The 27,729-nt window shown below is 41.9% G+C and overlaps 1 protein-coding gene across 3 annotated transcripts; it reads left to right on the top strand.

Moving 5' to 3' along the window:
- Positions 1-19,352: 19,352 nt before the first annotated feature.
- On the top strand, positions 19,353-25,786 carry LOC133805578 (probable LRR receptor-like serine/threonine-protein kinase At5g10290). Of its 3 annotated transcripts, none has more exons than XM_062243769.1 (12): positions 19,353-19,478; positions 20,874-21,036; positions 21,796-21,928; positions 22,189-22,260; positions 22,675-22,818; positions 22,920-22,991; positions 23,234-23,299; positions 23,428-23,498; positions 23,593-23,736; positions 23,981-24,322; positions 24,419-24,813; positions 25,204-25,786. In XM_062243769.1, exons 2-12 carry the CDS (start codon positions 20,958-20,960, stop codon positions 25,516-25,518), a joined length of 1,833 nt encoding a protein of 610 aa, XP_062099753.1. In that variant the 5' UTR covers positions 19,353-19,478; positions 20,874-20,957; the 3' UTR covers positions 25,519-25,786. The 3 variants fall into 3 exon arrangements, with proteins under 3 accessions (XP_062099753.1, XP_062099749.1, XP_062099742.1); XM_062243765.1 differs by having other exon boundaries at positions 19,408-19,695; XM_062243758.1 differs by having other exon boundaries at positions 19,408-19,723.
- Positions 25,787-27,729: the final 1,943 nt, after the last annotated feature.

Below are 27,729 nucleotides of genomic sequence, written 5' to 3'. Positions count from 1 at the left end.
TTTTAAATTATCTGTCGTATAATTAGATGTTAATTATTGATTTTGTTTAAAAAATAAAATTATAAATTTTAATAAAAATCATTAAGAAGTAAGTTTTATTTTGAAATAAAAATAACCCATTATATTTATATTTATGGATTGGATTGGTTTAGAATTTTACTACAGACTATATTAGATCATAAATATGAAAGTTACACTTAATAAAAAATAAAAAGAATATATTATGAAATATACGATATTGATCTATCGAATACTAAATTATATATTGCAATTTGTCTTGTTAGATCTTGTATTTTAGTAGTTATTTGGTGGTCTTTCAATTTAAATTGGCTAGAGGTTAATATAAACAAAATAACTTTTACTAATCTTAGGTTTAGTGATTCTAGGTAGTATTTTGTACTTAAAGGTGTCTTGTTAAATATTATTTTCTATTTTGCTAGATGTTTGTTTTGATTTTGAGGCTCAATTAGCTGAAATTATTCATGCAATGTGTAAATGATTATGTTTAAACCCTTAATTTGTGTTGTGCATGGTTTTGGCACATTGCCCATAAAGACATATGGCATGACCCTAATGTTTAGGCTCACTGAGGACGAGCAAGGTTTCACTAGAAGGTAGGCGCTTCTTGCCCAAGTAAAGCCATGGTAATCTCTCAAGTTAACGAAGTGTTCGTAAGTAGGATATAGGCAAAGAATAATGATAGCTACACATTTATATTTATTTTGCATACCTAAAATCCATATAATGATTTAGAATGCATCTTAAATCAATTAATTTTGTTAAGATGAGATGATGTATGACACATCATTGTGTGTATTTTGAGTATGTAAAAATAAGTGTATTTCTAGTCTTATTGTATGCAAATGAAGTGCTTGATATATATATATATTTTTTTTTTTGAGAAAAAATGCCTCATTAAAACCTCAAGAGTAAACCCAATGTGATAAACCTCAAGAGGAAAAAGAGTGATCAAGTAATGTCATCCTGAATGTCTTGATATTTTGTAGTAATATTGATTTTAAGTGTTTTTTTAATTAATTTATATTTTAGTTTATTTTTGGATTAATTTAAAATAGAATATAATTATAGGGGAATTCTCTTATAGGTGCTTCACTTTAAGCCCTACTTGTGGTGTTCTCAACTCGTGAACAGTTTTCGATACGATTTTTTTATGACAGTGTATATTGTAGCTATTTAGAGCATCATGTAAATTTTCAGAAAATTCCGAATAGTTTATAGTACCGAAAACTAAGTTTAAACATGTTGTTGCACGCGCGACTAATTTTTTTTATGCTCGTGGAAATCAACATATTTGAACCTAGTTTTCGGTACTGTACACTATTAAAAAAATTTCTGAAAAATTTGCAAAATGCTCTAAGTAGCTACAATATACACGGTTATAAAAAAAATTGCGCTGAAAACTGTTCACGGGTCAATAAACACTAAGAGCCACATCGGTAAGGCTTAAAACGAAACCTTTATAGAAGAATTGCAATTATATGGTATTATATATGAGTAGATATTTTTATTAAAAAAAAATATATGAGTAGATATTATAAATATTATAAGATAAAATATATTAAAAAATATAATATTTAAATAAAGGGCAATTCTTTAGTCCATCACTTGTATTTTATGGACTTAGTCCTTCATTTATTTTTCAGCCATTGGATTCATAGTGGATGGTGAGATTGTGGTGTTTGCTTGATGATATGTTAAAATACACATATATCCCTTCATATACTTTAGCAACTGGCTACCTTTTGCATATTTTTTTTTTTGTTATATTTCTGTAAAAAAAAAAAATCTCTATAGGAAGTTATGTATAATTTTTATGGAAGCAAATCTATTAGAAATTTAAGCTTAATAAAAGTAACACAAATTTATTGCTATTATGTTGCTATTTTCATGAGGTTGGTTTTTAAGTTTCGGGTATTGCTTCATGCTAATATTATTTTGTTGCATATCATCTTCATGTGATAATATATGAATTGTTTATATTGAGTGACAAATAGTTTTATGTATATATATATGTATGAACACACACATAATTAGGTTCTCTTTCTGTTATCCAGATTTCCGGATAGCGTTTAGATTGATACTCTCGGGGAAGCAGAATTACCAATGTCTTTCACGGTAGGTGACCAGAGCTCGCGGATGGACAGAAAGGCTTCGCCTCTCTCGTTTAGTGTCCGGATTACTCTTCCAAGCAAACACGACACGGAGGCTCATCAACCCTCTCGGACTCCCGAAGGGGTATTCTTCGGGGAAGCTCCTTCCAGGAGAAGCTCTTCAAGTAGTCTTCGCGGAAACAGTTCCGTGCCTCGCACGGAACAAAACCAAACGGTCGAGTCATGGAGGAGGCATATTTGGAATGATATCCACCTGACACAGGATCCCGCCTGACACGCCCGACAGGTCAAAGCCGCACACATCCCGGCACGCCTAAGGGTACCTTTTCGCCTACTGTTCCGCTGACAACTTGAAAAGACGGTTGACTTTGTGTGTTCCCCATACTTTCACGTAAATATACCCACATAGAGTCTTGTAGCCATGCTACTACAGTAATTGTATCCCCTATTTATGGCTGGTGTAATTAAGACTCATGTACGTAGAGAAAAACCCTAATCCAAAACCCTAGCTATAAAGACCCCTTCATTTTACAAGAAGAGGGACAACCAACAGATCATATAGCGAAAACTCTACAGAAATCTCTCTAGCTTCATCTTCTTCAAGAGAACCCGAGAGAAACACTGTGAGTGTGTGAAGTTCTTGTACACCAGCCATCTTACTGTAATCCTTTCCAAGTATAATAACATCGACCCGTGGACTAGGGCTTGTTAACGCTTGAACCACGTAAAAACACTGTTTGTTTAGTTACATTTCAGCACTTCTACAGTTCTTATCTTTTTATTATTCTGTTTGTATTCGTTTCCGAAAAACTCGGTAAACATTTTGGTGCTTTCATTGAGAGTTGTAGGAAGTTGCTAGTCAGCTCTTTTTCTGTGTACGTTTTTTGTATTCACTTTGTGCTAAAGAGATGGTGACTACGAGAAAATCCGCGGTTGACAAAAATGCTAGGGTCAACCCCGATACTGCGATGGAAGATGCGGTGCAAAACGAACCCTTGGACTACCAAGGTGAAGACCCGACATCCCGCCAGGATCGGGTCAGTACCGAAGATACGACATACTTAGAAGACGAAGAAGAGTATGTCCAAGAAGGTTATTACAAGGACGGCTGCTACTATGAGAAGGACCCAGAACTGGTCCAAGTAGCCGAAGAACTGGAGGTCACCAAAGCCAAGCTTGCTGAGCAGGAGCGCCTCTCCGAAAAAATGCAGCGCATGATGGAGCGCCTCCAAAGCAAGTTCGGAGACCTAGGCGACTCGGACGAGGACGCCTCTGTTTTAGGTGGTGCTGATGCCGCTATGCCGGATCCAGCCGCTGCTGGACCATCCAAAGTCGCCCCTAACAAGGGCAAAGAAAAAGTTGGAGAGCCTGTACGCGCTGACGCCCCTGCACCTCCTAAAGGCGTGAATCACCAGGCCGACTGCCCCCCCCCCCCCCCCCCCGCGCGCAGAAGGTCTCTGGCGCTCCTAAGCCCAGACGTCCTTCAGCCCCAAGGGGGCACTCCGTGCCTAAAGGGCCCGGTGCTAAGGCACCCAGGCCTAGGGGAAGGAACAACCGCCCCAGTGATTCCGTCAATCAGGACGGTCGGGCTGCGAACTCGCACTCCGAAGACAGTTGGTCCACGGTGGACCTAAGAAGAAGGTTGGAGGCCAAGTATGAAAAGGCCAAAGGAGAAAAGGCCCGGCCTCGCGGAGATGACCTCCGGAATCATATTAATGACAAGCTCCGGGGACGTGACCTCCCGGAGAGTGATACGAAGAGGCTCGAGGAACAGATTGCTGCCTTGACCAAGCTGGTCCGGAAGCAAAGTGGAGCCCTGTCAGACTCTGAGGAGGAAGACCCGGAACCATGTATTCGGAGGATCGCGGAAACGTCCCTCCCGGATAACTTCAAAATGCCTCACATAGAATTATATGATGGGAGGACAGACCCGCGTACCCACCTAGCTAAATACAACAAAATGATGCAAGTGGCGCGTGTCAGTGAGGACGCCAAATGCATGTGCTTCTCACTCACCCTTACCAAGTCCGCGGAGGACTGGTGGAAAAGATTAGCTCCCGGATCAATCCACAGTTGGAAGGAGCTACAGTCCGCATTCAGGAGGCAGTTCATTGCTGCCCGCGACCACGACATGGAGGTTGGATCCTTAACCAACATCAAGCAGCAACCCAATGAGAACCTCAAAGCTTTCATTTAGAGAATGATGGAAGCTGCTGCAAAGACCAAGGTCAGCGATGACATGAAGCTGATCGCCCTTCAATCGGGCCTTACTGTCGGCTCCCTACTATGGGGGGAAATGCAAAGGAGACGGGCAGAAACGCTGTCCGAATTCATGTCAAAAGCTCAGGGAATCATCAACCTTGAGGATGCCTACCAGCAGGCCTTCGGAGTTCCCCCGGCTCCAACGCCTTCCGTGACTGCGCCGAGCTTTGTTTCGCAAGCTCCCGCACCGGCCCTCACGCTTCCAGGAGCCCAATTCACTCCAAGTGTGTATGGGCCTTCCGCGTCTGCTCAGACGCCGAGTCAAACCCATTTCTCTGGGTACGGAGCTGTACAAACCGGATGTAGTATCGCTCCTGGCATGCCGCAGCCGCAAGCGGAAGGCCCAGAACGAAATTTGAGCCAATCGCGGAGCAAACGAAGCGGAAGAAACTCCAACCGGGGAGACCATTCAAAGAAACCCCGGAAGGACTATGAGCCCAAGTTCACGGAGTATACCAGTTTGATAGACTCGCGAGAGAATGTCTATCGGGCGACCTGTAATATGGTCAACTACAGGAAGCCCCCGAAAGTGTCTCACGGAGGAAGGCGTCCGCGAGACTCCAATAAGAGGTGTGAGTTCCACGGAGACGTGGGGCACACCACGAACGAGTGCCTTCAGCTGAAGGATGAGATCGAGTCCCTGGCAAGAGCGGGACACCTCGGTCAGTGGGTGAGGATACCCATTATCTATCCCGGACAGGGGGTAGTTCACGGAGCTGCATATTCCCCGGGACAGAGGGGGACCGCTAGCGCTCCTGGAACCGGTCACCCCCAAGCTCCCGGGTCTCAGTTCCCAGCACTTCCTGCTCCAACCGCTCCGGCACCCATTGCCTTGTTGGCTCCAGGACCGGGCAACCCATATCCGCCCGGCCTTGCTCCGCCACCCGTTGACGGACACGTAGCCACCATTTCCGGAGGACCGCACCTTGCCGGAAGCACCCGCAACTCCCAGAAGAGGTACTTGAGGGAGTTAGAACACACCGGGGAGATGTGCGCCTTGGTTCAATCACCTGCTCAACGTCCCTGAATTATGGACCTTCCCATCACCTTCACGGAGGACGATGCTCGACATGTGCACTTCCCCCACAACGATCCCCTCGTGGTGGAAGCTCAAATTGCCAATAAGAAGGTCTCACGGATCTTGGTCGACAACGGAAGCTCCGTAAACATCCTCTTCAAAGCGGCCTTCCACGCGATCAGATTAACCGAGACAGACCTGACCCCATGCCCCATCCAGCTTCAAGGGTTCAATGGGGATGCACTCATGCCATTAGGCAAAATTCAACTTCCAGTCACCCTCAGGGGAGAAAGCGACGCTTGTGCCTTCAAGCACAGCACATTCGTGGTGGTCGACTGCCCCACGGCGTATAATGCCATCCTAGGCCGACCGGTCCTAATAGATTGTGGGTCCATAACCTCGATACGCCACTTATGCTTGAAGTTTCCATGCGACGATGGGCGTATCGGCACCCTCCGAGGAGACCAGCGAAGTGCGCGAAGCTGTTATAACGTCTCCGTCCGATCCGTCTACACGGTCCAGGAGACGGTTGCTGCCATTCCTTTGGCGGAAGAATTACCAGAAACTGGGGGTGCTCAAGAGGCATACTTTGACGAACTCGACCCAAGAGTGGGAATCAAGAAAGCGATAGAGCCGATGGAGGAAGTCGAAGAGGTGATCCTCAACCCGGGAGATCCCACCAAAGTCATTCAGGTGGGGAAAAACCTGCCGTCGGCCATTCGAGATAAGATCGTGGCCACTGTGAAGAATAATCAGGATATCCTAGCATGGTGCCACGCTGATATGACGGGGATTAATCCTAATGTTGCGTGCCACGCACTCAACATAGACCCCTCTGCAACTCCAGTTCGCCAAAAGAGGAGGCCGTTAGACCCAGTGAGGGCCGAAGCCGTCAAAGCTGAAGTGGACAAGTTGATGTCCATAGGCTTTCTCCAGGAGTCACACTATCCCGTGTGGTTGGCCAACCCAGTTCTGGTCCCAAAACCCGATGGGTCCTGGAGAATGTGCATTGACTTCACGGACCTAAACAAAGCCTGCCCGAAAGATTGTTTCCCTCTCCCGCGAATCGATCAGATGGTAGACGCTACTTCCGGGTACGAACTCTTATCCTTCATGGATGCGTACTCCGGATACAACCAGATCAAGATGCATGTTGCGGACCAGGAACACACCAGCTTCCTCACGGACAAGGGTGTCTACTGTTACGTGGTCATGCCTTTCGGTTTGAAGAATGCTGGGGCGACGTACCAGCGTCTAGTAAACAGGATGTTCAAGGACCAACTGGGGAGGAACATGGAGGTGTACGTGGACGACATGTTGGTAAAGTCCAAGACCTCCGGGGACCACAGTGACGACCTTGAGGAAGCTTTCGCCGTGATCCGAAAGTACGGAATGAAACTGAATCCAAAGAAATGTACTTTCGGGGTCTCGTCTGGGAAGTTCCTCGGTTTCATTGTCAGCTCCCGCGGAGTGGAAGCCAACCCTGAGAAAATTAAGGCATTCATAGATATGCCTTCCCCCCGGAAGCATAAGGATGTCCAGAGCGTCACCGGAAGGATAGCTGCTCTCAGCCGCTTCGTATCCAAGGCCACTGACAAGTGTATCCCCTTCTTCAATGTGTTGCGAGGAAACAAGAAGTTCGAGTGGACCCCCGAATGCGAAGCAGCCTTCCAACACCTCAAGGAACATTTAACCCGAGCTCCCATTCTGTCCAAACCTGTCGAAGGAGAGGCGTTGTTCTTATACTTAGCTGTGACTGAGCACGCAGTGAGTGCCGCTCTCGTCCGGGAAGATGGCCGTATCCAGCTCCCTGTGTATTACGTAAGCAAGAGGTTATTGGACGCCGAGTCCAGATATTCAATGATCGAAAAACTCTCCCTCTGCTTGCTAATTGCTTCGCGGAAGCTAAGGCCATATTTCCAGGCGCACACCATCAAAGTACTCACCAATCATCCTCTCCGACAAGTCTTGCAAAAACCCGAGTCTTCTGGCAGATTGCTTAAGTGGGCCATGGAACTGAGCCAGTTCGACGTCCATTACCAACCACGTGTTTCCATAAAAGGTCAAGCTCTCGCGGACTTTATTGTGGAATGCTCGGGAATGAATGACCTCCCGGAAGATCCTGTCCCGGAACTTCCCACATGGAAGGTCTACGTAGACGGAGCCTCAAATGAAAAAGGAGCTGGAGCAGGGGTCATCCTAATATCCCCCCAAGGGCATCAGCTCCAGAGCACCATCCGTTTCGCGTTCCCAGCATCCAACAACGAGGCAGAACACGAAGCCATGTTAGCTGGATTACGACTGGCCAGAGAAGTCGGAGCCCAAAAAATCGAAGTATACAGCGACTCCCTACTTGTGGTAAACCAAATATCCGGGGAATACCAGACGAAAGGCGAAAAAATGGCTGCCTACGTGTCTCTCTCCCGCGGCCTACTGCAGCATTTCAAAGGCTACCAAATCCGCCAAGTCCCCCGGGACCAGAACTCACTCGCGGACATGCTGGCCAAGCTTGCAACAGACCCGGAGATCGAACAGTATGGCCTGGTGCCCATCGGGCACTTAGAAGCACCCACTACCGAGACACAGAGGGTAAATTCCATCATCGACCATTCCCATTCCTGGATAGGACCCATCCTCAGATTTCTCACCACCGGAGAGCTCCCCACTGATAAAGCTGACGCAAGGAAGCTCCAATATCAAGCTCCCCGATACGTGGTTATGGATGGAAAGCTTTACCGCAGGGGGTTGTCCATACCCTTCCTTAGGTGTGTTGCCGGAACCGAAGTCAGCGCCATCATCCATGAGGTTCACGGAGGCTTCTGTGGCGATCATACCTCCGGGCTGAGCCTCTCCAAAAAGATCCTTCGACAAGGATACTTCTGGCCCACCATGAAGAAGGATTGTGTGGATTATGTCAGAAAATGTGAGCAGTGCCAAAGGTACGCCAAGGTTCCGCGAGCGCCGCCTACGGAAATTACCTTAATGACCAGCCCCTGGCCGTTCGCCGTTTGGGGCATTGACCTAGTAGGTTCCCTTCCAACTGGAAAGGGTGGAGTGAAGTATGCCATAGTCGCGGTAGACTACTTCACCAAATGGGATGAAGCTGAACCTATGAACACGGTCACATCTAAAAAAGCACTGGACTTTGTCATCAGGAATATAGTGTGTCGTTTTGGGCTTCCACGAAAAATTGTGTCCGACAACGGGAAGCAATTTGATAGTGAACACTTCACGAACTTCTGTGCTTCGCATGGGATTATCAAAAGCTTTTCCGCAGTCGCCAGACCCCAGGCTAATGGGCAAGTGGAGGCTGTAAACAAAATATTAAAGACCACGTTGAAGAAAAAACTCCAAGCCTACAAGGCTCACTGGCCGGAAGAACTTCCGCGAGTACTTTGGGCCTATCGCACAACAGAAAGAACTTCAACGGGGCACACACCTTATTCCATGACCTTCGGTTGCGAGGCCGTCATCCCAGTAGAAACTGTGATCCCCTCTCACAGGCAGGACACCTACGACCCTACCTGGAACCACGCCCTTCTCCAGGATTCCCTGGACATGATCGAAGAGCTCCGGGAGCAGTCGCAGGTCCAACTAAAAATGTACCAAGGCAAGATAGCCCGACACTTTAACACGAGAGTCAAGAGCCGTACATTCGAAGTTGGGGATCTTGTCCTACGGAGAGTATTTCCTGCTACGCAGGATCCGGGAGTGGGAGTCCTCGGACCCAACTGGGAAGGCCCCTATGAAGTCCAAGAAAAAGTGGGCCATGGGACGTATCACTTAAAGAGACTCGACGGATCTAAAGTCCCGCGCGCCTGGAACGCGGAGCACCTCCGCCGTTACTACCAGTAGGCCCCGAACCATCTAGTCGGAAGTCCTTGGTGAAATTAGCAAAAGTGAAAAATGTGGAAATAATCCTCCCTGTTGTAAAACACGTGCCTAGCAGGCTAATTTAATGAAACACGGAGAGATTCACTCCACTTTTACTGCACTTTTTATCCCTGTGTTCAAAGCTGCGTTTTAACAAGTGACCACGCGGTCCGGAGACGTCCGGACCCCACGCTCACTTGGGGGGGTATACATGGCTAAGGCATAGCCATACACCCCTTGAACAAAACATACACAGAACACCACTTATGTGCTAGCATTGTGTTTGAAATTTTTAAATTGTTTGAAATGTTTAAATTGTTAAGCTTAGGTTTATTTGTTGCCATGAACATGCTTGCATTACGTGTCATATGTGCATTATGTGCTTATGTGAAAATTTCCATTGAAATGCCTGCCAGTATGTATCATGAAAATCATCTCCTGTGTAGCCCAGCGATGGACAGGACTGGGGGTTGAGGCACGTTCATAGAGCTACGCCGAAACACCCCCAACTCCCTGACAAGTCCTTTGCAGAATACTCCGCGATCGCTGTAGAGCTTTGCTTCACAAGCTCCAGCTCCGGGTCCCGCAAGGCGAAAGATGGCAAGATCCGCGATCGCTGTAGAGCTTTGCTTCGCAAGCTCCAGCTCCGGGTCCCGCAAGGCGAAAGATGGCAAGATCCGCGACCGTTGTAAGCCTTGCTTCGCAGGCTCCAGCTCCGGATCTCGCAAAATAATGCATGGCGAGCTCCTCGACCATTGCAAGTTTCAGCTCCAGGAGCAGACATGGTCGATCCCCCACTCACAGCAGGCCTTGCTTCGCAAAGCCCCTGCTCCGGGATCACACCTGGTGGGCGTGGCGATTTCCCCGACAGCAACGAGCCTTGCCTCGCAGGGCCCCATGCCAGGTCCCTGAAATCAGCCACCATGAGGTTCGCAACAACAGTTAGTTTTGCTTCGCAAAGATCTAACCTTAAGTCTAGCGACGCTCACCAAAAGAACTCCCATTCCAAGCCATGAAACGGCTCACCTTAAGCAATCCCAGCGAACAGTATAACTACAAGTCCCGGGATTGGCTATTCGCCTTAGGAAAGCTAAAATACGGTGAAAGGAGCCTGGCCGTTGGAACCAGGAAACCTTCGTAACCTAGAAACTACGTGGGAAAAGACATCAGCCGTTAGAGCTTCAAGTGGGAAGTGCATAGGTTCTGGCCGTTGGAACCAAAACCTCATGCGCCCCTACAACAGTTTCTACCGTATAAAAGTCTACCCTAAACGCAAAGAAAAATAAAGAACTCGGCAGAAAATAAAGGAGAATGCTATCATTATGGCAAATATGTCTGCAATGAGAAAAAAGTACAAGGAGCTTCGCCCCAAAGAAAAACTCAAATGAAAAGTAATTAAAGATAAAACCCCTTCAAGCATTGGGGGTGGCTGCAGCTTCCACGACCGCGGCCTCGGGGACATCGGCTTCAACTGAGGCTGGTGGAGTCGGCTCATTGGAAGGCAGAATTTCGTCACGAGAAGGTTCAGAGGTCCCCGCCTCTCCGGGATCTCCTGCCTCAGGGGCTCCAGCACGTTCGTCAATGTTGTAAGTTTGGACGTACACCTCTGGGCCTTGATCCCACACCTGTAGCTTCTCCCTCATGGCGTCGGCATCCTCTCCCAGATAGCCTAGTACCTCCGGGTTCACTTTCCAGAGTTGATGCATGAGGACCACATGCGATATATTAATCGTCCTGTTCAGTATCACCTCGGCATCCTCTTTCTCCTTCAAGCGCTCCGCCTCGGAGGTTGCCAGCTGTGCCTCCACGACAGCTAATTGGGCCCTTAGTTTGTCCATCTCGGCCTTGGAGGCATCCCGCTCTCCCTTAAGAGAATCAATCTCCTTGCGCTGCTCCCTATTTTGGCTCAGCACAGATTGCTTCTCGGTCACATGCCCCCTGGCAGTGAATTGCAAGGCCCCGATCTCCTTATCCTTCTCGGCGAGCCCCAACTCCAGCATAGACACGAGATCCTTGCTCCTCTTATGAAATTGCTCCTCCTCGTGCAGCTTACTCTGAAGAGTGGAATATTCCTCTTGCTGCTTAAGGAGGAGATCATTTTTTGATTGCAAGCGGGCTTCCAAGGTGTCCTTCTCCACCCTGGCTTGGGACAGCTCTTCCCGGAGCTTGGAGTTTTCGGCCTTCATCTCATCCGACCGCTGTCTGAACTCATTCTCTGCCTTGGCCCGGTACTCTTGATATTTGGCAAGATATTTCTTGTCTGCCTCTCCCTCAGCCGTGCGCCGGACCTGATCAATCTTCTCCGAAGCCTCCAAGGCCTGTTGGGTCAGATTCTGCTTCTCCGCCTCCAAGGCCTGGCGAGCCAGCTGGCTCTCCTCCAGCTGAACCAGAACTGCACCAACCTCCCGGAATGAGCGTTCCGCGATCATAGAGGCCTGCAAGGAAAGACAACAGAATGAGTTAAGCCGGACCAAAAGACAGATGATCCCAAAACACAACAACTGACGGCTTACCCCGGACAATTGCTGCTTCACGGCATGTGTCAGCAACAGCGGATCCTTACTGCTACCGATGGCCCATTTCTCATAATTGAGCTCGCACAAGCTCAGGGCCATGTCCTCCATCATCTCCGCTCCGAACGGCGCCAATGCACGTCCAAGCCTAGGCACCAGCCTCTTCTCCAAGGCTGGGCCATCCAAAACCGCTCCAGCCGGGTGAAGAGACCTCACCCCCTCGGCCAACTCAGCTCTCTTCACGGCAGACAAGTTGTCTGCCCTTCCCTGGGTAATGGCCTTCTCAGCCTCCAACCGTCTCTTCAAAAAATTATCGGCCCGTCTTACACCCTCCAGGAGGGCAGCGGGGAAACGGGTTGGTTTCTGCGGGAAGTGGAACTTCAGGCCAGGCAGAGGAAGGTTTGTTGGCTGAGAAGAAGGAGACCCCGAAAGGGTGGACCCCTTTTGGGCTGGAGGAGGAGGCAGACGGGGTATTAAGGCCCCGGTCTGTTGCTTTTGCTGCTGCGGCAGCGGAAGTAATTGCCCTTGTTGCTGCTGCTGGTTTGGATGTTGTTGTTGCTGCCGCTGTGGCGTTGGTGATTGTCTCTGTTGTTCTTGTTGCTGCTGTTGTTGTAGTTGTGGTTGCTGTCGTTGCTGTTGTTGTTGCCTTCGACCAGGAGAAGAGTGTCTAAGGCGTTTCTTGTTAGCGCCCTCAGCATCTTCTCCGGGACGCTTGCTCACCCCAGTTGTCTTCACGGGGAACACAAGCCCTTCCCCGTCGCAGCTGCTACTCGAGACCATCATAGTCTCGGAAGGCCCGTCGGCAGGAGACTTCTCTACCCCCGGAGACACTTGCGCCTCGCCACTTGTCTCCTTGGGGGTGGCAGCTTTACCCCCCTACCAGCCTAGGTCTTCCGTCCTTTCCCCGTGAACGGGTCTTGGCTGGTGGCAGCCTTCTTAATTAGCAAAGTAACTCTCCCCAACATCTTGGCTTCTGGATACTCTGCAAGAAACATACGAAGCAAGGTTAACGAACCAACAAGCAATGAGAAAAAAGATAAGCGGAAGACAAGACAATCAACAACATAAAAGCACAAGCAAGTCGGCCAGCAGAGAATAAGAAACAAGAAAAAGAAAAGTTTGAAAGGGACGACCATGCACGAGAAACGTGGATGGCCTTCCCCGAGCAAAAAAAAACACCGCTTCCTGCTCCAGGAAGCTCCCGTACTCCTTGAAGTCCGGGAATGACATGCTGAGGGAAGAAGGGTCAACCATGATGACACCTTCTGGCAGACTACCGTCACTCAGACACCCGAGAAGCTCATCTACCCTATCGCAATACCTGTCAAAGGGTATCCTACACGGATCTAGCCTAAGGAAGCGGGGATCAAACCCCATCTGAGAGGTCCGGGAAACCTCAGACAGGCTGGGGGTGTGGATCAATCGAAAACTAGTCTTACCTCTCCCGGAGGTACTAGCCCCCGGAGCCCCTTCGTTAGGGTAAGCCGCGGCGTGGCGAGCCTCGATCTCCTCTTCCTCCGGCTGGGGGTCGGGGAACCTCTCCGCCCAACTAGGAGATAAAGTATTCTCGTCCCGGGCTGCTTGGGTGATCACCTTGGACAGCTCCAGGGCAATCTGCTCCCGGATGTCAGCTGACACCTGACTTTGCCCCCTGCCACTCACTGGCTCGATGTTTTGGAAGGAGGCGAGTAGCCCATACTCCCTCAAAGATTCGGAGGTCACAAGTCCCTCCACTTTCAACTCTTCCTCCGAAAACCCTTCGTAGAACTTGGACCTCCTTATCATCTCCGCACAGCGAGGTGTCCGCGGAACGACTTCTGCAAAATTCAAATACAAGCATTAGAGATCCTCCCGAAAGGCAAATCAAACGCAAAGAAGCAAAGTTGAAAAGGAGAGGAAAGAGCGCTTACCAGGGATTTTGAAGTCCAAAGATAGGGCTGGCACCCTCTTCAGCGGGAAGCCAGTCGTCAGGAACCAGTACTCCCGGAGGTTTGGAACCCTCGCGGTATGACAGGTGGGGCACATCACGTCCGGGTGCCTTTCCAGCCTGTAAAACCCCACCTTGTCTGAATGACCCCTCATAGGCTGAGACTTCAACCCGTAGAAGTACAGCACCTCCTCCGGAGTAGGAGCTTCCAGTTTCCGGGACTTGCAAAAGATGAACCACCCCGCTAGGAGCTTGTAGCTGGGAGGAATCAATTGGAAGGGGGCAATCCCCGCCTTCACACAAAAATTGGCAAAGTAACTTCTTAGGGGCAAGTGCGCCCCACACACTATGTGTGCCCAGCTCCAGGCACCAAAGCCCTCGTGACTCTGGCTAGCCGACTCGCCCAGCACCGACAGACGGTGCCACATCAGACCTGGGATGTTCTTCAGGCCTGCCTCGGAGGAATACAGCTCCAGCATGCCATAATTCCTGAAAAGGTTCGGCTTCTGGTCCATCTCCCAGATTGAGCTATTGGAAGTCGGTGGGCTAGCCGCGACCATTTTTGCTTTTCCTTTCCCCTTTGCGCCAGCGACAGGGGAACCCTTCTCCTGGGCAGAATCAGCCTCCACCACAGCGAGGAGTTGTTCCTTTGAGATGTTCGTCACTGAGCAAAAGAAACAAAGAAGAAAACACTCTAAGCAGTCAGCATCCTTGTCATACCCTAGTGGTATCAAAGGCGTCGGGGAGACCCTCCCCGAAAACTGCTTGGAGAGGCTCCCACCGAGCTTGCCGAGGGGTTGGCACCATGCCACCCGAAGGGCAGCAAGGAACCAGACTCAGACTCCGAGCCTAAGCCCACCAAAAGAAGTGTTTTTCCAGAGAAAGACACCCTAAAGGCGTTCATGCTTATGCCCTAAAACAGCAAAACAAGGAACGACTTTCCAAACGCAAATCGTCAAAGCATGCAAAAAAGGCTACTTATCGACTCACATCAATCACATGCCTACCAAAGCCCTATTCACGCATGCACAAGGCGATAATGGCAGAAACCTCAACTCTAACAACTACCAACAACCTAAGGTTTGGGAGGAAAGAGCAAAGTAGAAATACTTACTGGTATTCGGGTAGTTGGAGGTTGAAGGAGTAACCGAATCACTGCACATCACGATCGCGAGAAGTAAAAGCTGCAAAGACGAACGGCGATTCAAACCAGGAACTTCGGCGAATAAACCCACTGCCAAATCAAAAGAAAAGTTTCCAGATCCCTTACCAAAAGAAGTGGCAAGTTCGAAGGAACGGAAGCTTGGAAGCCTGAGAGTTCGAAGGTTTGGAAATCTGAAAATCCGAAAGATAGAGAATTTGAAAGCGTAAAGAGGAAGAAAGTTCCTTTCCCTCGTTTTTATAGCAGGGAAGAAGTCGTTTCGAATTCCTCAAATGGACGGTCCCGATCTTCCCATTCCGTGTGCATCGGATCCAACGGCTGGAGATGAAGCGACGATCCTATTTATGACTCCTCGGATGGGAATAAAGTATTTATTTCCCATCATTATACCACCTCGGGCCCGGAGTACCATTAAAAACCGTCAAATCATTACTCAGATGACTGACGCACGCATACTCAACCAGTCGCCTCACGCACACGTCTTGGTCGCAGAACCATCCCCAGCATGACGCGTGGTCCTTGCCGCACTTGAGTACTTGAGTTCAAACAGAAGAAATTCCCTTTCTTTTTCATACTAACGTTCAGGCAGGAAAAAGGAACCCTTCCGGGAACACAGAAGGTGGCCCCTCGCCTAATCTAAGAAACTGAAGTACCCGGAGGACTGTACAAGCTCCCGGACCTCTCAAAGCTCCGTGACCTTGGGGGGTAAATGTTATCCAGATTTCCGGATAGCGTTTAGATTGATACTCTCGGGGAAGCAGAATTACCAATGTCTTTCATGGTAGGTGACCAGAGCTCGCGGATGGACAGAAAGGCTTCGCCTCTCCCGTTTAGTGTCCGGATTACTCTTCCAAGCAAACACGACACGGAGGCTCATCAACCCTCTCGGACTCCCGAAGGGGTATTCTTCGGGGAAGCTCCTTCCAGGAGAAGCTCTTCAAGTAGTCTTCGCGGAAACAGTTCCGTGCCTCGCATGGAACAAAACCAAACGGTCGAGTCATGGAGGAGGCATATTTGGAATGATATCCACCTGACACAGGATCCCGCCTGACACGCCCGACAGGTCAAAGCCGCACACATCCCGACAGGCCTAAGGGTACCTTTTCGCCTACTGTTCCGTTGACAACTTGAAAAAGACGGCTGACTTTGTGTGTTCCCCATACTTTCACGTAAATATACCCACATAGAGTCTTGTAGCCATGCTACTACAGTAATTGTATCCCCTATTTATGGCTGGTGTAATTAAGACTCATGTACATAGAGAAAAACCCTAATCCAAAACCCTAGCTATAAAGACCCCTTCATTTTACAAGAAGAGGGACAACCAACAGATCATATAGCGAAAACTCTACAGAAATCTCTCTAGCTTCATCTTCTTCAAGAGAACCCGAGAGAAACACTGTGAGTGTGTGAAGTTCTTGTACACCAGCCATCTTACTGTAATCCTTTCCAAGTATAATAACATCGACTCGTGGACTAGGGCTTGTTAACGCCTGAACCACGTAAAAACACTGTTTGTTTAGTTACATTTCAGCACTTCTACAGTTCTTATCTTTTTATTATTCTGTTTGTATTCGTTTCCGAAAAACTCGGTAAACACTTTCTATTATTATTTTTTCTTTTTTCAGGTTCTTAGCATTAATTCAATTTAAAGATTTGATACAATAAAGATGAAACATTAGAGGAATCACATGAATGCTGAGAATAGAGGTGATGAAACAATGGTGCTAGAAAAGGTTAAGCCTCTCTCTTTAAAATATTAGCTAAATGAAATGTTCATTTATTTAATATTCCTATTATTTATGTGCTTTGTAATCTTTATAAGTGATGTTGTAGGCTTAAGGTGCTTCAATCACTCTTTTAAGCCTTCTTTTATTTATTTCTTTTGCATTGTAAGTATAGATCATGGAGAGTTTTGCTGTAACTAATTTCAGGCCATTTATTTCAATGTTTCCAGCTTTTTGTGGTTGTGACTTCGAAAGAGCATGTGCAAGTAATCATATTTTGTTGTTAGGAAATAAACAAAAATCCAATAGAGTTGATTGCATATATCTTAGATTGATGATAAACGTTTGCAGATTGATTTCGGTTCGCTACTTTAATAGAAAATATATATATTAGTGAAACTCATAGTACATTATTTGTTTGTTTTATGTCATATCAGTTATCTGCAGCTTTGTTTCTTAGTTGATTAATCAATTTCAAATGGGAAAATGATAAGTTCTTTTTATATTGTTATTTGTGTACAACAATATAGACAGTAGGATTAAGATTTGATCATGAGCGCATCCCAAGGGATCAAATGTTGATGAGGTTTGTACTTCTCTAACTCATAATCTCATCTTTTTTATTGTGTATATACAATGTATAGATGTCCCTCCCCTGTAATAATTTAGCAGTTTCATAAATATATAATCGCATACTCTTTGTCATGTTAAGTTTCATTTGTTATTGATCATTTTTTTCCTTTCACTTTTATCATTACTCTCATCGAGTTTTATATTGTTTAACTAACTTGACTTGAAATTATGTACATTGTAAAATTGTCTTTTGGCTCTTCCCAGATTGTGCACTAATGAACAATTTTGATGTACAAATTATGCGAATTAGATGCAGTCTGCATTCCTCTACATCATCTTATTGGACTAAAATTTTCATCATAATATCATATAAATTTAAAATCTCTTAACTTATTATTTGCTCCCAAACTTTCTAAAATTTGGCTTAATCACAGTTCAACTGTCACAACAGAAAGTAATAATAACTACAGTTTGAGTATTTGGCAGTTTTAGTGAGTGAAAACAATCTTTAGACTCAAGTTGGTCAATAGATTATATTAATAGATTTATAGAGAGAATATGTAACTTAGATATCATCTTGTATTTAGCATTGACAAGGGTTGTACTGAGTTTTTGTATTATGTTGATGAGAGTTTGAAAAATAAAAACAAAGTTCTTATTCAGATTATATAACTTTGTAGTGAGCTTGATTTGTGCTGACTAAAGAGTGTTAGTCTCATCCACTCGATTTAGGTCATACTTGTTTGAACCAAGGAAATTTCGTATATTGTTAACATGAATACCATTTATCTAATTATCATTTGGTCGAAAATGTATTACTAGTGCAATGTTGTCAACATGAGTAATGCAGCTAAGAAAATTCTCTATGATGATCATGAAACAACTAAGGCTCATGAGGTGTGCTCATTGGATTCTAGTCATTGTTGGTTTTTTTTTATTATTATTACAATAATAAAAACCATATTTACTTCAGGTTGTTTTACTTTCAGCTATAACATTATTACTCACCACTCAATTAAATATTACTTACTAGCATAAAAATGTTACTTATACGCAAAAAAACAAATAAAATTACTTCAAGGTTTTTTACTTTTCGATACAACGTTATTACTGACCATTTCATTAAAAATTACTTAGCCGCATCAAAAAATTACTTACCTAATACCGTAAATAAGTTCAAACACAATACATTTTTTACTTTATTGCCCTCGACTATACACTTTTTGGACAACAAATTACTTTATTGTCCTTACTTTTCACAGCAATATCAACATAATTTCTTAGATCCAGTTTACACAACCGGTCAATCAAACATAAAGTTTAAAAAAAAAAAACACAAAAATTGTTCAAAGCTTGACACTTGGCAAATTATTTGGGTCCTACTTGTTAGACTAAATCCCACAAGAGACTAAATAATTTGCCTTAAATAAAATAGAAAAAAAAACAGAGAAATTGGTGGCGTAGGTATTTATAAAAAGTTAATATAAAATAAAAAAAGTTACATTTTTGTGATGTAAAGATTGCTGTGAGTGCTCTTACAACTTAAAATTTGACATTTGTAATTTAAAAAAATTATAATTGAGGTTTTGTATTTTTGTAAGACCATAAATAAATGAATTTTTATACTTTTAAAGTTTTGTAAATCTTATTTTCTTAATATTATTATTTAAAAAAATACAATTTGTGTTGGGTTAAAACCTAATGTCGAATTATAAAATTAAATACATTTAAAAATTAACAATGTGACAAAAAGACACAATTATTTGTTTTTAAATTATCAGGAAGCAAAAGATTATTCGAGAAAAACCCAAAATAATTATTGTCCTTAGGCTATGACAAAAACGAAAATAGTGAAAACATAAATTGAGTAATGTAATCACACAACAAATACAAAAAAGAAAAGAAAAGAAAAGAAAAGACAATATTTGCAAACAAATTTTTGGTTGAATTAAGATCTTTATGGCTTTTTATTTTTATGTTTTTATTAAAAAAAGATTTATTTAAGAAAAGGATCACAACACAACAATGCACAGGGTCCCAGTTACAGAGAGTAGTAGAGTAGACCAAGGTAGATAAAGGGAAGCAGAGCTCAGAGTAATAATTGCTATTTGGGACGACCACCCTCCATTGACTATTATTAAACCCATTAATACTCAATAGTAATATTTTTATTTTTATTATATATTAATTTTGTTATGAAAATTAAAAATAATAATAATTACCAATTGAAAATTCAAAGCAAAAGGACAGAACCTTCTCTTGAAGATTTGCTGCTGCTTCATCAAAGCTCTGTAACTGCACTTTCTCTCTCTTCTTTCTTCCCTTCTCTCACTATTGAGTTGTCAGCTTGGCAACCAGCTAACCCTTATTGCTTTACAGTGCTTTTGGGATTAGCTATCAAATCCTCTAAAAGTTTCTCTACCTTTGTTTTTTTTTTTTTTAATTTTTCTGTTCTTCCCCCTTTTTACCGTTTTCCCAAATCGGGTTCTTCATTTTCATATGACCAAGGACCTTCTTCTTCTTCTTCTTCGATTTGGTTTGTATATTTTCTTTTTTGGGTTTTTCATAGTTTTTGCTTTCATGTGTGTATATTGCTAAATTATTTTACGCTTGACTTGAGTCTGGTTTCTGCATTTCTGGAAATTTTGTTGTTTTTGGGTTATATATTATTATTTTTTTGAGCTTCTGTTCCTGTTTGGTTGAAGGGGAAAAAAATATGGTGGGAATAGGATTTGAATTGAAGTTTAATATTTTTATTCGAAATAGGGAAAGTGGGATTCTTTAAAGTCGGGCAATTGTGGTTTCCTAATGCGAAATTGAAATATTGCACAATTTGGAAGGTTTTGTAGTTCAAGCTTATTTCCTTTTCTTTGATTTTCTCATCCAATGAAAAGAGGGATCGAAGTGGGTCATTAATATGTGGTTTTAGAGTTGATTATCTTCTGTTTTGTTACTCATATAATATAAACTAAACATTATTTGTTTTTTTTTTTCATATAGTTTTCACTTTCCTATAACTTGAGTTTTGTAAGGCTAATTTTTGGGGTTTATAAACTTTATATTGTGAGGGTGGTTAATTGGTTGGCTTGAAATAACTTACAGCCAAAGCTAGACACGCTTTAGTTGGTTGTTTAACTTCTACTTTCTCAGTGGGTAGCTTTTCCTATGGCTAGGATAATGTGATTATGAATAAGCCACAGGTTCAATGTCAATCTCTGACTTCAATGTTTTGAGGGAAAGAAGTGAGTTTTTTTTTTAATTATGGATTAACGCTTCAGAAGCTTTTCAACTTATTTTGAGTTTGAGAAGGCTAGTTCTGGGGTTTATGGTGTGAGGGTGCTTAATGGGTTGGCTTGAAATGACATAGAAAGTGAAATCTAGCAGTTCTGACGTATAAAATCGATTTATATATATATTCTGTATATTCTTTTAAGCTTGATTTATTCAATGAAAAGATAGCAAAATCAACATATTGGGTAAAAGTGTTGCCAAAAAATAAAAGAGGAAAAAGGGAATATATGTAAAATATTCTTTTGGTTGTTGATCATCCCCTGTCCATTCTTCGCCTTAAAAGACAAGTGTAGACAAACTGGTTTTTTATTTACTAATGTTCTCTTTCTGGATCAACTATTTGCTTTTGTATTTGGTGTATTCTCTGCTATTTATCTTAAGTATTTATGTTTCAGATGCAGGGAACTTTACAGAAATGGTAGCGCTTCATATTTTTCTTGATCAATTACTGACTTAATTCCAACAATCGGGTGGGGTTGATGTCTTTGAGGATGGAACTTGCCTTTGCAGTTTTGGTATTAGCTTTCTTGCCCTCTTTTGTATTGCCTGATCCTCAAGGTAAGTGATTTGGCTATTTGTTAAGATAAAATGAATAACATTTTAGACTCTCTCATATGTAATGGCATCATAATTCTTATGATCATTTTGGACTCTCTAGTGTGCAATGCCACCAGAGATTTTTTTAAGTTGTTCTCTATGTCTATCTGGTTCACTCTAATATCTTTCGTTCATTTTCACTCAAGACATCTTTTTCTTTCAGCTAAACAGAGTTGCTGACTCACTAGTCTGTTTTTTTAGATTATGAATTAACAATCTATGCTCAGTTCTAATATTCAATTAGAACTAAGATTAAGAACAACATAATAACATCATGCACATTGAGTAATTTAGATCAACCATGTTGGTCAATTTGGGTTCAAAGAATGAGCATGTTGATAAGCACAACCTAAAATAGTATGTTAACTACAAAGCCTTTTGTGTCTTTATATGGACATATCTCCCTCTGTATTTATTCTCTTTCTCTAGCTTCTTGCTTGAGATTTAAGGAAAAGAGAAGGGGGGGAATAAGAAAAAAGAAAAAGAAAGTCAGTTGTTTAGTGGGTCTGTTGAGGTTTTCCTTTAGATGAAATGCGTTTTCAATTTTAATTTCCAATGTTTATAAAAAAAAGTACTTATGTACTTGAGTGATGTAAATAGTTTGGAAAGTACTGGCTTTGGGAAGATAGCAAAGCCCGCCTTAGGCTAGGGTGGTCTTAGTATTGAAAAATTCATAAATTACTCATTTTTTTGGTAAATTTGTTCATCTATCTGTTTCAGGAGACGCACTTAATGCATTGAAAATTTCACTGCATGCTTCAGACAATCAACTCAAGGACTGGAATCCCAACCAAGTTAACCCATGCACCTGGTCCAATGTGAACTGTGATTCTAGTAATAATGTTGTCACTGTGTAAGATATTCTTTGATTTGCTTTGTTGCTTCCCCCTCTGCACAATGGTTTTATATATAGTGGTACATTACTTCTGGAAATTAACTCTGTGTTCATAAAAACTAATTTTTTTACTAGCAAAGTAGGATATTTGAGTGCCTAAACAGGAATCTGTGATCTAAATGTTATAATATTTTTGAAGTTGAGCCTTCAAAGCAAGTTCAAGGGACTTGTATAGTATTGAATAAAAGTCTGTGTTTAATTTAATTGTTTATTTGCAGAACATTGCCGAATATGGGATTTACTGGAACTTTGTCCCCTAAAGTGGGAGCCTTGAAGACCCTTAAAGTGCTGTAAGTCAAAATGACCTAAAAGAATGATCTCTATGCCGCGTTTATCTTTGATTTGCTATATTACTGGAGATGATGGTTCATTTCCTAATTATCTATGGTATTTTGTTTTGCCTTGTGTGGTTTTGACTTTGTGCTTTCCTATTTTAAGTGCTCAACCCTGAACTATTTGCTTCTAACCTATGCAAACCGTGCAATTTGGAGGCAACTTAAAACTGATGAGTTGTCTTCATTATTTCTCAATATCTGATACTTGTGATTGATTATATTGTTGAGCTTTAAGCTCATGGAACATTGATTTCTTATATCTACTCTGGTTTTATGTGCTAATATTTCAGTGTTCGTTTTCCCTGTTGATTCATTAATGTGCATACCCATGTATATTTAATCATCACCTTTATCATATTATTCTTGCAGTTCGTTGCAAGGAAATGCGATAACAGGTGAGATACCAAATGATTTTGGAAATCTTACAAATTTGGCCAACTTGAATTTGGAGGATAACAATTTAAGTGGTGGAATACCTTCTTCCCTCGGTGATTTGAAAAGGCTTCAATTCTTGTAAGTGGAACCTCATGCATATAAGTAATGGTTTATGTCTAATAACTTTTGCATCTTTCATCCTTTTGTCTTTGACAATGATTTCTTGGTCATGTGAGCAGGATTTTGAGTGGGAATAATCTATCTGGAACAATCCCTGAGTCACTTTCCAGCCTTCAGAGCTTGATTACTCTGTATGTTATATGTCTTTAGTATGCACCTATGGTAGAACTATAAGAAATTATTTAGTGTTTTATTCATTTCTTTTTCTTTTCTTTTTTCTCTCGTTGTCTAAAGTATGATTTATTAAGTTGCAATCAAAGAAAGTTAGTTGCTTAACCAGCGTCTGGAAGTTTGAGATGTATGTATTTTGAGTTGTAAGTCTACTCGGCACCTTATTTGGTGTTTGATGATGTGCTATGTTCTTTATTTACAGTCAGCTAGATTCCAATAGTTTCAGTGGTCGGATTCCTGAAAAATTATTCCAGATCGTTAAGTACAAGTAAGAAGTTCATTCTAAGTTAATGATTTCTATTCCTGACAATATCTTCAACTCTATCACAGTTCTCTCTCTCTCCCCCTTCTTATTTGTTCACCAGCATACTCTTTATTTAGTTTTTTTTTATGTAGTTTCTCTGGAAACCACTTGAACTGCGGTCTAAATTTCCCTCACCCTTGTGCAACTGATATTGATAATTCAGGTTATTGGGTCAGAGTAGCCATCTTGCAATTTCGATTGTCCAATTTACCCTGTGTTTATTTAACTAGTTGCTAAGATATTACCACTATTGACAGGTCCTTCACATAAGCTTAGTGCTGGAACTATAGTTGGAATTGCAGGAGGAATAATTTTCATCCTCTTCATTGGTGGCTTGCTCTATTTTATATGCAAGAATAGAACAAAAGGCTACAAGCGGGAAGTTTTTGTAGATGTTGCAGGTTTGTGTTTCTTTTTATTGGTTCACACATAAATCGTCTTATTAAAAATTTGGGAACATAATTAAATGATAACTATACACCACGAGCCTCCCTATCTTCTTCATTCTCTCTGCTTAGTTTGTGATTTGTTTATTTATAGTGTCGTATTTTACTCGGATTATTGTCATTACTTACCAGAGGAAGGTAATTTGCTTGGCACCTTTGAAATATCTGCTTCTCATTTCTTTTTCAACTTTGGGTTCAGGTGAAGTTGATCGAAGAATTGCCTTTGGTCAATTAAAAAGATTTGCATGGAGGGAATTGCAGGTTGCCACAGACAATTTCAGCGAGAAAAATGTCCTTGGCCAGGGAGGTTTTGGGAAGGTCTATAAAGGAGTGCTATCTGATAACACAAAAGTTGCTGTCAAACGGTTGACTGATTATGAAAGTCCTGGGGGTGACGCAGCTTTCCAGCGTGAAGTTGAGATGATTAGTGTTGCAGTTCACAAGAATCTTTTACGACTAATTGGATTCTGCACAACACCAACAGAGCGCCTTTTGGTGTATCCTTATATGCAGAACTTGAGTGTTGCTTATCAATTACGAGGTATTTCTTTTAGGTCATAAATGTGAATTGCTCCCTGATTCCTATGTATATCTTTATACATCTACTGTGATTTTCTAATTTTGATTATAAATGCAGAGATAAAACCTGGGGAGCCAGTTTTGGATTGGCCCACCAGAAAACGAGTGGCTTTGGGTACAGCGCGTGGTTTGGAGTACTTACATGAACATTGCAACCCTAAGATCATTCATCGGGATGTTAAGGCTGCTAATGTATTACTTGATGAAGACTTTGAAGCAGTTGTTGGAGACTTTGGCTTGGCAAAGTTGGTTGATGCTAGAAAGACTAATGTGACAACTCAAGTTCGAGGGACAATGGGCCACATAGCACCTGAATACTTGTCCACAGGGAAGTCATCAGAAAGAACTGATGTTTTTGGCTATGGAATCATGCTCTTGGAAATTGTGACAGGCCAACGGGCGATTGACTTCTCGCGTTTGGAAGAGGAAGATGATGTTTTATTGCTTGATCATGTAATTCTTTTCTCCAAACGTGCATATAATTCACACTGCTTTTATTGTGGAGACATGTTTGAGAAATCGAGGAGGGGTGGGTGATATATGGACATTTGCATCAAGCTTTTGCTATTTAAGATGCAAGACTTGTGCAAAATAAGAGTAGTGTTTTCATATATTTTAATTACTGTTTAGTTGTATTGAGAATGCTGCATTCTTACTCATGCATGAGATGGGTTTAAATGGGCTTATACTTCCTGTTTTTTTTTTTCTTTTCATGTGAGAGAATCAATTTGAAGTAGCTTAGGCATAAACAGCATTATGTTGTCTTGTATTTTGTTGTAGGTGTTTAGTTCTGCATATTTTGTTATTTTCTTTTTATTTAGATAATTTCTTTTCTTCCTGCAGGTGAAAAAGCTGGAAAGAGAGAAAAGACTGGAGGCTATTGTGGATCGCAATCTGAATAATAATTATGATCTCCTAGAGGTAGAAATGATGATCCAGGTTGCATTGCTTTGCACCCAACAATCACCAGATGATCGCCCGTTGATGTCAGAGGTGGTGCGGATGCTTGAAGGAGAGGGACTGGCTGAGAGGTGGGAAGAGTGGCAGACTGTCGAAGTTACTCGTAGGCAAGAGTATGAAAGAATACAAAGAAGATTCGACTGGGGTGAAGATTCCATTTATAATCAGGATGCTATTGAGTTGTCTGGTGGAAGATGATACGAGGTAATGAATTAGTGCTCATTCCCTCTTATATTAAAAGCATGTAATATTCTTTTTGGTAGGTTAGCTTGATGATTCCTAAAGTAACACTTTGATATTTTTGATTTACAAAATCATGGCCGTAATATTTTCAGTCGTGGTGGTTTTCTAGCACACTTCATTTTTTGTTTTACCATTTAGAATGCTAAATTGTATATTTGTTCTGGGTAAACTATGCAAGTGTGCCGAATTTTAGAATACAAAACCTGTCTTAAAGTTTGTATGATCTCCCTCCCATTTTGGTGATCACTTCGTAAAAGAGCAGCATTAGTGGCCATTTTTGGACACCAATATGTCACCACTGTGGTTTCTGAAATGCATAGAATTATGTTGAACTCAATATGGTTTAAGAAAGCGTTTATGAGGCGGTCAGAAAAAGTTTCAGGGCTTAAGCCCTGGCAGGAGGGAAAGAGGCGTACGCCTCTATGAGAAGAGGCGTTGGTTTTATGGTACGCCTCAGGGCAGTAAGTGAGGTTAAGCCTCTGTATTAAATGAAGTTTGGGCGTTTAGCCCAATTTTTAAAGCCCAAAATTAAGGCTTTTTATTTAGGGTAGTTTGCATATCTATACTAATATTGATAAATAATTGCAGCTTTGTTATTGATAAAATTATATACCCAAAAAGAATAAATTATTATCATATATTACAAATTTGATTTGACTAAATAAAATATTACACTTATTGTAAATTAATCACTGACATAATCACACTTTCTTAAAATATTGTATTAACCAATTATTAATTTATTGTAATTTCCTTTATCTGTAATTATTAGCAAAGAATAAAGTTTAACATTTAAACCAGCCACATATCGAATATGAAACTTGCCCCAAAACTCAAAATATAAAAAGTGGAGACCAAGTATTTTGGATACCATTTTGTAGTTGTTCATTGCTTATTCTACTTTTCTTTCAATGTTTCAACTCAATCTAATACAAGTATAACAGGCTTTTACGCAACTTTGATATTGTCTACAATTAAATATATATAATGAATATTATAGATTACACATTTAGATTGTTATTTGTGTTGTTGGATACTAAAATGTAATTCTTTTGAATGTGTTGGATACCAAATATTAGTTATTTCGTATGGGCGTGTTTGTACTCTGTTTGTAAGTAGGATACCAAATGATTTTTTATTTTCATTTTTTATGTAATATAAGAGTGAGTTTATAATTATATCAAAAGATACCACTAAGTTTATAATTACATGCATGAAAGTTTACTAAGATATTAAATGTTCAAACATTTACTTTTAGTTTATGGATACACATAAGTATCTAAAAGTTATTTAGTGTTAAAAAATGTGTTGGATACCATTTAGTAGATAAATAAATGTAGAATATCATGTAGTATCAAAATGTGTAGATAGAATACTATTTAGTTGGTAGATATGTAGTTCAAATTATGGAGATTTTTTTTTGTATGAAACTGTATAGTACCATTTAGTTAATACCATATAAATATGTTAAAATAATGTAAGATTATATACGATACCAAATCCAAAAAATTAGGGATTGAACATTCAATATACCAAATCAATTGTTAAAGGCAAAGAATATAAGGAAAAAATGATTTAGTCTTAAAAAAACAAATCAATTAAATAAGAAAATAGTCTATGTTAAAAAATAAGTAGGTATAATAAATAAATAAATAAATTTTGAATGTGTTATTTAGGTTAATAAATATTATAATATGGGTGTATTAAAATATCAATTTCAAATTAATAATTATTTATATTATAGGGATTTTTTCATAAATATGGCTTTTTACCCATTATTGTGCAAAAATATGGGAATTAAACTTTCCCTAATCTATATGGAAAAATTTAATCAACAAAAAGTTAATTTATGGGAAAACTAACTACATATGGTAATTAAAATTTAAGCAAAGACAAATCAGCCCAAGGAGGGGTAGAATCGTAATAAATAATACAACACTCCTCAAAATCAATCAAACCCATTACCGTAACATTGCCTTTCCTTTGCCGTAACTCTGTCCAATTTTTGCTTCCATCTACAGCTTCTTTCTCCAGTGATACCTTCCTTCTCCGGTGAAAACTTCTATCTCCGACGACCACCTCAACATTTGATCAACAATAGTTAATTTCGAACTCATCTCAAGCAAAAACACTTCAAGAAAATCTGATCACTTTTGCAAGAAAATT

Source organism: Humulus lupulus, chromosome 1 (assembly GCF_963169125.1).
Source record: "Humulus lupulus chromosome 1, drHumLupu1.1, whole genome shotgun sequence".
Taxonomy (NCBI): domain Eukaryota; kingdom Viridiplantae; phylum Streptophyta; class Magnoliopsida; order Rosales; family Cannabaceae; genus Humulus; species Humulus lupulus.
The sequence above is the reverse complement of the archived record's forward strand: the minus strand, read 5'-3'. Positions and strand labels throughout refer to the sequence as shown.

What these genes read in the sequence shown, in the direction of transcription:
- LOC133805578 (XM_062243769.1), top strand. Translation starts at nt 20,958, where the DNA reads ATGTCTTTGAGGATGGAACTTGCCTTTGCAGTTTTGGTATTAGCTTTC. An exon ending in TGTATTGCCTGATCCTCAAG is followed by an intron (nt 21,037 to 21,795) that starts GTAAGTGATTTG and finishes TATCTGTTTCAG; the next exon opens with GAGACGCACTTAATGCATTG. An exon ending in ATGTTTTATTGCTTGATCAT is followed by an intron (nt 24,814 to 25,203) that starts GTAATTCTTTTC and finishes TTCTTCCTGCAG; the next exon opens with GTGAAAAAGCTGGAAAGAGA.